General features: G+C 42.8%; 1 protein-coding gene across 1 annotated transcript in view; it reads right to left on the bottom strand.

Moving 5' to 3' along the window:
* Window positions 1-10373, bottom strand: part of xylt2 (xylosyltransferase II) — a 31774-nt gene extending 21401 nt beyond the window's left edge. The window contains exons 1-2 of the mRNA XM_088599427.1: window positions 10180-10373; window positions 1014-1512 (exon numbers count right to left, since the gene is read on the bottom strand). Coding sequence (XP_088455553.1) covers window positions 1014-1512; window positions 10180-10314 — 634 coding nt within the window. The 5' untranslated portion in view covers window positions 10315-10373. The remainder of the gene's footprint in view (window positions 1-1013; window positions 1513-10179) is intronic.
* Between the last annotated feature and the right edge of the window lie 1238 nt (window positions 10374-11611).

Genomic DNA, 11611 nt, shown 5'->3' with positions numbered 1-11611 from the left:
TGTGAGCAGAGTGCCTCTGACAGGTCGCCTTGCTCTATGGCATCACTGCCTCACTGTCACTGATGTGAGCACTGTTCCTGCTGGCAGTTTCAGCAGCAGTACGGGTGGTAGATCTGAAACGATCTCTCAGATGGACCAGTCTGATGCATAAGTCCTGCTCTGGTGCGGTCACTCAAGGGCAACTGGATCTTGGACGGTCATCTGTCCTGCTGCTCTGCTGAAACCTTCTCTGCAGTCGGGACACAGTGGAGCAGCTTACTCCAGAGTGTCTGGCAGCACTGGCACATGATATGCCTGCCTGCAGCATGCCAATGGCCCTCTCCCTTGCTTCTGGTGACATTTGAGGCATTATGGAATGCACAGAAAACTGACTAAGTGTGGCCTTTTTCATGCAGTGCATGCAAAGCTAAGCTTTGAATTAAGGCCTTTTTAAAGGTGACCTGATCAGGCCTTGTCCCACCTGGACCTCGTTGGGTAAAAGTGCACCTAACGAGCTTTCGTGTTATTGACCAGCAATACAGCTTGTGCAGTGAGGCACTGCAACTTGCCAGAGGGCTTAAAACAAATTGACAACTTTTTGTAAAAGTACATAAGCTATAACTATAGTATTCTCATTCCAGAAAATGTTGCTTTTCTTTTTTCCAATCAGTATATATATATATTAAAACAATACCTTAGAATTGTTTTGCACTTTTTATCCCTAAGGATCCCAAAGCAATTCACACAAAGGAGGGAACTCTCACTACACCCACTAATGAAGAGCACAGTTAGTTCCCTGGTGCACCAGCAGCCAGACTGCACAGCAGACCAGATGGAAAAGTGAGAACTTGTTCCATCAATTATATTACGAAGGAAGGCCAGAGTATTCAAGCTCAAAGGGGAATTCAGCCAGCACACAGAGCGAACACCCCAGCTCTGGAGTACAGTGCCATGGGATCTTTAATGAGCAAGAAGTCTGGAACTCAGCTGAACATCACATTGCCTTGATTGGATTGGGAAAGGAGAAGGCTCACCGTACTGCTGGCAATACTGTGGGACCGATTCAGGCATCAGCTTTCCGGCCTGATGCAGGCAAACTATGTTTGCGATCTCCTGGCGGCACTGGCGCGAGCCGGCACGGCCGAGGGCTGAGAGGGCGTCCTTGCCCGTGATCTCACACTTGGGTACGAAGTCGCTGCTGGGGGCCTGGGGGGCGCCCTCCACGCTGCCCGTGTCGCCGTGCTGCGCCGTGAGGAAGCGCCCCTCCCCCTTGAGATCGGTAAAATTGCGGCTGCTGGAGGGGTCGTAGGGCACCCCCTCTGCTGCGCCCCCCTGCCCCTGAGAGCTCCGGAGGCTGGCAGGGGGCCTACGGCGCTGAGTGCTCCGCCGGAAGGCACTGGCGGCCGTGCCCCCCGGCCCCTCTATCCCCGGTTTCCATCGACTCCGATTCTTCCTGGAAAGCCTGTTCTGCCAATCACTGCCCAAACGCTCCTTCTTGGGATCCTGACCATTGTCGGGCAGCTTCGACCTCCTCTGCAGAAAAAAGGCAACAGCATACCTGTCAACAACAAGCAACCAAACGCCTTGAGGACACGGACAAGGTCAACCCACTGGACTTCTTCACACAGAACAACAAAACCGGAACCGCAGGCACGAGGAGAAACCACAAGGAAGCACATTTAGAACAGAATATCGGGAGGCACCTTTGGACACAAAGCCTTGTGTGAAAAGAGGGGTCTTGAGCAGCTAAGCAACCTAATGAGCTAGATGGGACAAAAGTCCTGGCCTCCCCTTGTTTGTAATCTTTCATACGTCCTCAACATCCCTCTTATTTTTAGCATTTCCCTTTCCCTGCAAAGGAAATGTTTCTCTTACAGCTCATTGTTGACAGGTACAGTGCAGTGATACTACATAACAGTTCAGTATGATTTAAGTTGCTTATGAACTTAAAAGAACACAACAAGAAAGAAAAACGAATGCCATTCAAGGAACACAATAAGACTTAACTTTTAGTTCAGGTGGGTAGCTAGACTTAACTTTGCCACCTTTACCTGTAATAACACAAAGGTAGTATACAAACTATTTAATCTATACAGCTTTTTGTATGTGTGCAGCATAACAAAAATTCTTAACAAAAAAACAGACTTCACTAATCAAAGCTGAGGTTAATTGTATTAATTCAAAGAGCATCTACAAATTCAAGGAACAATATACATCACTTGGGTTTCACTGTTGAGTTCTGAAAACATTGTCTGCAACAATGAAGAGTCCTTCTGTAGTTGCAAATAAAGCAGATATGGCTTGATAGCTAGATATTTTTCTGATTGGGCTACAAAAGGGATTTTAATAACAGAATTATTTTTTTTTCTCATAAAACAGAGGATGAGATATTTCTACGAGACAGAGTTCGCTTAGGTACAGGACTTATACAGACAGACATCACAGATCACTCATCTATGAAATGAAACACATGCATTGTCAGATTACATACTTTGAAGTGGTTACGAAGTTGTAAATTGTTTCTGTTGAACCTATAGTGTTTACAAGCCAAAGTCATGGGTCTAAAAGCTCTCTTTACTGTTCACCTGTTCAAGTACAAGGTAATGTTTCAGGGACCTTTCAATCAGACATTTTTGGAAGAAAAACCATTATGGTATGCTTTAAAAAATACCTTTATACACCTGCTGGCTACAGAGTACTTCAAAAAAAGTTAATAGGAAACTAAAAGATTGGTGGTGATGAGGAGCGCTGCTTTTAATACTGACAGTTGTTCATAGAAGGAATGGCAGGAAATGGCAGGAAAACATACAGCCCACTGTACAGCAGTTTGATTAATTTATGGACTATAATAGAAAGGCTCTTTACAAATGTGCACTTGTGGAAAGGAAAAAACATTCCAGAATATTTTAAACATCACAGACTTACGAACTTATATTTAGTCAAACTAGGGTCAAAAGGTTGAAACTTCAATGCAATAGGTGTTTATCTTCCACAGTTCTGCACTGTTATGAAGATTATGCAACATATGCAAACATTTACAATCCAAAGGGCTGCCTTTTCCAACCTATGTCTTAGGCTCTCAAGGAATCCAGCCGCACCATAAAGAAAAACTTTCTGGGAACGACAGAAGGCACTGTTTTGTCTAAGGCATGTTTTTCAGCAATCTGAATATGCCTTAATATAATTACCGAAGCAGAAATGGCACTGACAGGGACATTCCTACACAAAACTTTACAGTACCTACTTCAACCTTCCACTGAAAAAGAATGATTATTTAAATAAAAAGGATAAATCACTTTTGATGCCAAGACCTTGATAAAAACCAGCCCGTGGGGAGGCAGTACCCAGCCAGCCACAACACACTTTTATCTGCTCATGTGAATTAATCATCCCATAGCTGCACTCAGTGCACAGTTCTTGTAAGAACTGGAAAAGTGCCATGAGTACAGATGCCCAGTACACACAGTGCCAGCGAGGGAACCTGCCTTATCTGCAGGACCCCCCCCGCCATCGCCCAAGACATGGACATCTATTAATTACCTCTACAATGCACATGGCAGCTGCTTAAATTTAGCTGAAAGCCTCCAAAGCACCTAGACGCAATGGGTTTAAGTCCAAGTTGCTTCATTAGCAAGATGTTCAGTGCCTGGGGTCACAGTAACCTTTCTGACTTAGATGAATCTGGCTAGGAGTGCATGAGAGAGCTCATATTACTAAGCACAACCAGGAAAACTGGTGGCACCACAGTGAACACTGGTGACACTGCAGGCAGGAAGCATTTAAGCGCAGAGGCACAGCGCTGTCTGGGGTGTCCCCAGTAATGTGTCTAAATAAGGGTAACAGGAAGGGATCACTGTCTGTAATGTTCAATGTTTCTTATCAAAGCAATTTCTCTACTGGGTTAATGCTTGACTGCATACAAGAGCCTCAACAGTAAACCCCTGATTTTCAACAGAAATTCAAAACTTTGTTTTTTCCTAAACAAAAAGCTGCTCTTCTACCCTCCTTTGCTCAAAGACTCTGTATTTTAGTTAATACTGTAATCCACAGCTCCACATATACTGTACTACAAAAGTTACGTTTTACTATTATTTCACAATGTCAATAACTTAACACAAATGTCTTGGGAAAACTATATCCTACTAATAAATCTATGTGCTGTTCCAAGCATACCATTAGTTCATACTTTGATTACACTCTGAAGGAACTCACTTTCCTGTTCTAATCTCTTTTTTGCAACCATGCAAGAAAAAGGCTCATGTTTCGCAAAACTAGATGGACAAGATATACCTTCAGATGTGCTGTACAGCTATTAGCTCATTTTTTTTGCACTACTACACGTCTCAACCTACAGCCGAGGAATGTTTTCTGCATTCCTTAAGCACGGTCTCATTCCTACCCCAAAGACCCTCACACAATTCACAGTGTTCTATGCATAACTGAGCAAAACCAGGGTATTTAGATTGCACAGTATCTGCCACCCCAACTTTATATAAAAGAATTGTCTTTTAAACCATCTCCTCTCTATGCTCCATTTTGAGCTACACGAACTACATATTATTCTGCCCTGCAATTATGCAATACCAAACAAAATTCTCGAGCCCTTATAAACAGGTTTATTCTCTGAAAAACAACTTTTTTAAAACCTCCCCTCCCCCCGCCACTTCCTGGCCTCCCAACATTTGTGACTGCTTTTCCCACCACAGGCACTCAGGGAGACTCGAGAGTCCCTAAAATCGAACATCTAAGTGGCTTGAAGGCTGAGGAACAAAGAGGGAAAATTAAAGGACAGAAAACTCCCACAGAGCAGGAGACAGACACCAGATGACACAAAATTCCTGCTGGTTTGTCTGATGGTAAGTGATAGATGGGTTTTTCAGAGAACGAACAACAAAGGAATCGTAATGCCCAAGACTAAATGTGTGACAAGGCACAGAGCCTGCAGCTTCATAACAACAATTTAAGAAGTCAGGACAAATTAATGTTTAATGAATGAATTCATTTACAACTGCATGACAATAATCCTCTCTCAGGTGTTTCACAAGAAAAATAATGGCGAACCTGGGTTGGACCATTTTATCACCTATAGAGCTTGCAACAGATAAGTAGTGAAAGGACAGGGATATCAAGATCCAGGGGTTCAGTCAGGTGAAGGAGCAAATGTACTGAATCTTGGAGAATTTCACCAAACTTGAACATTCCCACTTGTTAATAAGTCTTAAATAATATGCGACTTCCATATTGATAGCAGACCTAGAGGAACACAACTTAGGACCAAGGCTTCTGAGGATTGCAACAGAGCAGTGCTGTGTCACACTGAACTGGCTGTTTTTCCTGTTCAACACTCACAGCAGATACCAGCCTCTGCTCCACCATCATTTAGCTCTCCCTGCGGTCACGGCTTTTTCTGACTTTGCTCCAGGGCAGCAGAGCTGAATGTGCCAAGAATTCATAGAACTGCTCTTTAAACAGTGAACGTGCTCAACAATGGCTACTCACAGCACCCCACCCAAGAAAACGGAGCAAAAAGAATAATCCAGGATTTACATACACTCACAGGGTAAAGGAACTAAACCTCTTCAGATTAAAACAACCTTGAACAAGAACAGAGTACACTTAACATCTTCAGATACTTACAAAGAAGTACTTACAAAGAAAAACTCACTTCTCTATATAAAGAATCACAAGGATTTGAGAAAACAAATAATTGTATAATTTAAGGCTTGATGAAATGAGCAAAATTGCCTTAACAAACTCCTCTGTCCATTCTATGGGAGGCATCACAGCACAACTGCACAAAACAGTCCCTGCTTCCTTAAGCTAACAGTCACCCCCATGTCTGTGCAAAGCCCTTCCTATGGATTGTCGGTACTGGTGCGTTTTCAGGCTGGACATCATGTGTAATGCCATTGCTCAGAATGTGATTTCAATTATTTTACCCTCCACCCATTATTCATACTCAATGATGCTTCTGTTTCACAAACATCATAACCATCCATCCGTAGGGCACTTGCACATGCCAAGCCAATTTTCTCAGAAGCCAGTTAACCTACCAGTATGTTTTTGGACTGTGGGAGAAAACCAGCGCACCCGGCAGACACCCACGCAAACACGGGGAGAACATACAAACTCCACGCAGGTACCACCCCAGGAATTGAACGCTGTAAGGCAGCGATGCTAACCACTGCGCCACTGTGCCGCCCACAAAAATGACATTCAAACACAAAACATCTCAGGTTATGCCAAAATCCCATAATTATTTTTCCGGCTTGCAGGAAATAATGTGATTCTGTGGTCTTTTGTTTCAGTTAAAAGGCTTACTTCTTTTACACATCCTCGTAAGGTGCACACAGTGTGGTACTGGCAGATTACACCACATGACCGAAAGCATCGGGTCTCACTTGTAGACAGATGTCTGCAGTCACACTAACAGGCTTCAATGGAAGGCTAAAGGATAAGATATTTGCCTGAAAATTCACTTCTCACGTCCTCAATTTCCTGTTTATGTGTTGTTTTTTTCCCCAGAGCCCTGTTGTCGTTCGCTCTTTGGGTTTTATTACGTGTGCTGACTCAATTTATGGGAGGAAAGACAAAACGTTTCTTAAATTGGAAACCGGAAGCATATTAGCACTATTACAGCTAAGGATTGAAACAGGGTTCCTACAACCAGAAAGGTTAATCTTTCATGGCTGTACCCATGAGATTTCACAGTTGCTGTACCCTCATTCCATCCACTTCCTAACTTATTTACAGCACTGAGGGGAATCCAGAGAGTATTCCAGCATGCAACAGGCACAAGGCAGGATTAGCCCCGGACAGGATGCCAGTCCATTGTAGGGAACACACAAACACTTACACACACACTCACAAAAGGGCCAATATTCCCAGAAATCAATTACCCTACAACTATATCTTTGGACTGCAGGAGGAAACTCCATGCAAATAGCTCCCAAAGTCTGGAATTGAACCCTGGAGGAAACCACCAAGAACACACGGCGAACATACAAAGCCCACGCAGATACCAGCCCAGGTCTGAGATTGAACCCAGCAGCTCATCGTTGAGAGGCAACAATGCGAACCAGTGCACCACCATGCAATCCACTACAACTTTAGATTTTCCTTAATTCACCACATGTCCTACTGCAATGCAATTTAGCTCTTCATAATCATCGACGGCTATTGATAGTTGTCTTAGTACACAGTCTAGCAAATTTTTCAGTCTTTACTTACATTACACTACTTACTGACCCTGCATTACGGTTTCATAAGACTTTGTCAAGCTAGAAAAAAATACCAGGGTTATTTTTAAAAGCACTTCACTTCAGAGCAAATCAGGATCCAGCAAAATAAAAATCTCATTCTCTCATGATAAAAGTTTTTCATTCAGAGCACTAGTTAAAACCCCCAAAGTCCAAATAAACTTGGGCAACTTCACTAGCCAACAGTAAGCAGAGCTCTGTGGTGCCCCTTTTCCAGCTTCTTACCAACACTGGGTTGAAAGTCTGCTAGGATTCCAGTTACAGTAGTACCACAGTGTACAGTAGCAGTCAAAGAGATGCAACCCTCAGCACTGTGAGCACACAGGGTAAAAAAGCAGTTTCTAATGTAGAAGTAGATTTTGGATGCCTCCTATGGTATCTCGGCTGTGCTGGTCCTTCCAAGCATGATGGGGAGCAGAGATGATTAACTACAGACAGTTCTGAATTGAGACCTAAAAAAGCAGTTTGGGGAGATGTGTGCATAAAATCCCATTATACGTGAGCAAAACCATTTTGAAAGATGTCCATGCAGATTCTACATACAAGCTCCGAGATGTCTCTTCAGAACACAGCCTGATCCAGACATTGGGCAGCAGGGTTTCCAGAAGACAACTTCAGGAAACATACAATACATGCAACAGGTGAGAAAATTCAATCGCAGCGAAAATAACAATTTTTAAACTATGAATACAACTATAAATTCAAATTGGGAAATGCTTTAGTTATGAAAAACACTGGGGTGTTTCTATTGACAGTTATCTATCATCTTCCAGACAACTTGGGGGAAGCAATAAAAAAAGGACAAAAATAATGTTCAGCTATACAGGCAAAAGCATATAATTCAAAACATAGCATGTTATGTTAAAATCGTACAGTGCATTAGGCCTCATTTAACATATGATGAACACTTTTGGTCACCACATTACAAAAAAAAGATATCACTGCTCTGGAATCAGTCCAGAAGAGAGCAACCAACTGCATTCTGGGACTTAAAGAAATGTCCTCAACTGAAAGGCTGAATGAACTCAACCATTTTAGTCTTGAACGGCGAAAATTAAAAAAGTGACCTCGTCTAAGTATTTAAAATCCTCAAAGGCAGGCCTGTGGACTTTGTTCGAAATGAACAGTAAAACACAAACCACTGCACACAAGTAGAAAATACGTGAACAGAAAATAGGAGGCACTTCTTTACCCAAAGGGATCTGGGTAAATGGAACAAGCCACACAGCCATGGGGTTGAAGTCAATACTTTGGTTTCCCTCAAGACCCTCCTGGATAAAAACCTTGCAACAATAAGCTACTACCAAACAGTAGTTATTAAGGGACCAAATGGCCCCCTTTTGTCTGTAATCTTCCTCATGCTCTTTTTAAGCATCATTTAATTTCATACTTCTGTAAGCTTACTGGGTAAGGGAACTGAAGAGTGTCTCCTTCCACAAGTTGTCTGCACAGCTGTAGAAAACAGATTCACCACAGTGGCTACACTGTATCAGGTTTCTTATGGGATTTAGTGACATCTTCCTCCTCCGTGCATTTGGAAGTGCTAGGAGTGGAAAGAGAACAGAGGTGTGAAGGTATACTGTTGGGAGCTAATTACTAGGAGAACCTGGGTTCATCTACCACATGATACCCAACCAGCACTTTGAGTCACTCAGTGGCATTCCAGAAATTCGTGTTTGGAAGGAATCTGTGAATCTGAAGTGTGAAATCTGGAGAAATGACTGGAGCCCTGGGTAGGCGGGGTGTGGAGAAGGCATTGCTCAATTTATTGATCACAGAAAGTGATCCGAAAACACTGTACAACTTTAGCAGCACATCAACAAAAACAGAAATAACACAAAATAATAAATAAGAATAATTACACACTGGAAAAAAAACAACGAAGAAACAGTTGTCTCGGCTGTAAAGCCTTCTTCAGGATATAAGTTGTTTCTTCTACTTTTCAGCGTGTATTTAACCTTTATTCGTCCCTTTGCAACCTGGGCACGCTGACGCAGCGCCGCACTTGAATCTCTTCAATAACACATTAAGACCAGTTAATATTAAATGACTGCATTGATTTGATTGATTGCCGACTTCGTATGTAAAAAGGAAACCTGTTTACCTATGTGAAGTAAATACAAACGCGCCGCTGTATTTGCACCATAACTAACAACTTAGCGGCGCATCACTAGTCTGCGATGCAAAGCTCGACGCAGCAACCACGCCAATACTTATTTCTGGTGCATGAACCCAGTGACATTATCTTGGAGGAATGAGATTTAGGACTTTTGAATAAACTAGTATTACACACATACGCGAATTATTAGTTGTAATCTATCGTGCGTGGCCCACTAGAAAAGTCTGAAAGCAGTCCTGGAAAGGATTGGCTGGAAAGCCGTCTGCGGTTTTGTTCCATTAGGTGAAGAGAAACCCCAGACAGAAAATCATCACATTCTTCAGACACGCTGGGACTCGCCACTCGCCGTCTTCTTCGACCCAAGACCACTGCACTTCGGCGGCCGAACTGTCCGTCTCACAATGCCTGTAACTCGCTCTTCCAGTGCCTTTTCCAACACGAACCGTAAATAACCTTACTGACAGTCGGCGCCTTCTGAGCTCCTCTCAGAGCGCTTCATTTACCTTGTTCTCGTTTTCAAATACGCACTAGCGGAAAACAGTTAACACGTTTGTTTTCGCGCACACATCGCTTTCTAAGAGAAACAGAAGGGCTAGCCACACCGACCCCCGGCTCTTTGCAGTCAACGCAACTGCACATCGCAGGGGGGCACGAAGCGCTTGAACGCAAGTGACACATTGGGAACTTGTTGTGCGGCGGCACTGGCCAGATTTCTCCCCAGCCCATTGCAAACACAGTCACATACTGTGTCTATAGACAGACAACATCCAAAATCATAAACGGCACATCGCGTAAGATCGGTGACATCGGTCAAAGCCTTACCTCCGCTTTCTCCCCTTCCTCCAGGCTCCTGAGACTCCACACCACAAGTCCCTGAACGAGAAGGATTGTCAGAGCGGCGGCAATCGCCAGTTTGTAACGGCGGAGTAGCTTCTGCACCCTTACGCTCGCCACCATCTTTCTCGGTCTCCGCTTTTGTGTGAGAGCCAACAAGGCGCGATGGGGGCGCGCATGCGAAGGCTGAGTAAAGATCGGCGGGGGCGCGCACGCATGGAAGAGTGCGCAGACGGGAACGCGCCCGCAAGGACGTCAGGAGTCTTCAGATTTAAAATAGGGCGTGCGCAGCGCGCTCCCATACTGTGTCGACGGGCGGCTGACACGTGTAACTGCTGCGATCCAACTAAATGCTCATAGATCCTGCAGCACAAAACGCAATTCCTTTGCGAAGATTCTAGCATCCCGACTTGACGGATATCGATCATAATAAATTACATGTAGAACATATGGTAAACTTAATGTTCTCATTACGCATTGAAATACGTATGAAACTACTTTATGTCTTGCATATATACAAATATTGATGGTAGTATTTTCGTTAAGTATTATTTTGCACATTCAGTGATGCTATGCTTCATATAATACCGCATACAATAAAATATGGCACAGCATAGTGTAACATACAATCACAATGAATAAACTGAAACCAAACTAAAACTGTAAATATTCATATACTGTATTAGCAGACAAGGGATATATAGATACAGAAGAACCAAAGAAAGTAGAGCTGTGGAGCTACGACAGTGTAGGAGCCAGTGACACACAGCGCATCCTTTAAAAAAAATATTAAACGTTTAAAGAATTTACAAATACAACTACAACCAGAGGATCAAAAACAGGTACAAGAGAATAAAACACAAACAAGAAAAAAACAAACATTTAACCGCCAGAGGTAATGAAGTAAATTATGTGATCAAATTGTATTTTTTACATATATCAAAAGTTTTCCTTGCTATATTATTTCTCAATTTTTTTATTGAATTTAAATAGTTTCAGCTCCGCCTCAAAAATACTAAAAAGGGGAGTATTATTAGACCATTTTGATTTATGAATGTAAAATTTACCAAGAATGACTAATACATTTACTATAAATAAATGCCCTTTTTCCACATTTTCTGTTAAACAGTACAATAAAATATCAAAATCCTTCAATGTAAAAAACACCTTTAACTGCCTGCAAACAAAACTCTGCAAGTCCGTCCAAAACAACTTTCACAGCTCATCCATAGGGCGGAAGGAATCACTCATCACTGTTTCTGGAGAACAGTACCGTCGCTCTTCATTACTCCCTTTTACTCCTTATTCCTATTAGAAACTTATTTGGGTTTATGGAAAGAAAGTTTTCTTTCTCCCTTGTTGAACTCTGGGAAGGCCCTGCCTTTTTTACATTTTACATAAAAAGTAGCGGCCGCACGGT

This window comes from Lepisosteus platostomus, chromosome 11 (assembly GCF_059453375.1).
Source record: "Lepisosteus platostomus isolate fLepPlt1 chromosome 11, fLepPlt1.hap1, whole genome shotgun sequence".
Classification (NCBI taxonomy): domain Eukaryota; kingdom Metazoa; phylum Chordata; class Actinopteri; order Semionotiformes; family Lepisosteidae; genus Lepisosteus; species Lepisosteus platostomus.
The sequence above is the reverse complement of the archived record's forward strand: the minus strand, read 5'-3'. Positions and strand labels throughout refer to the sequence as shown.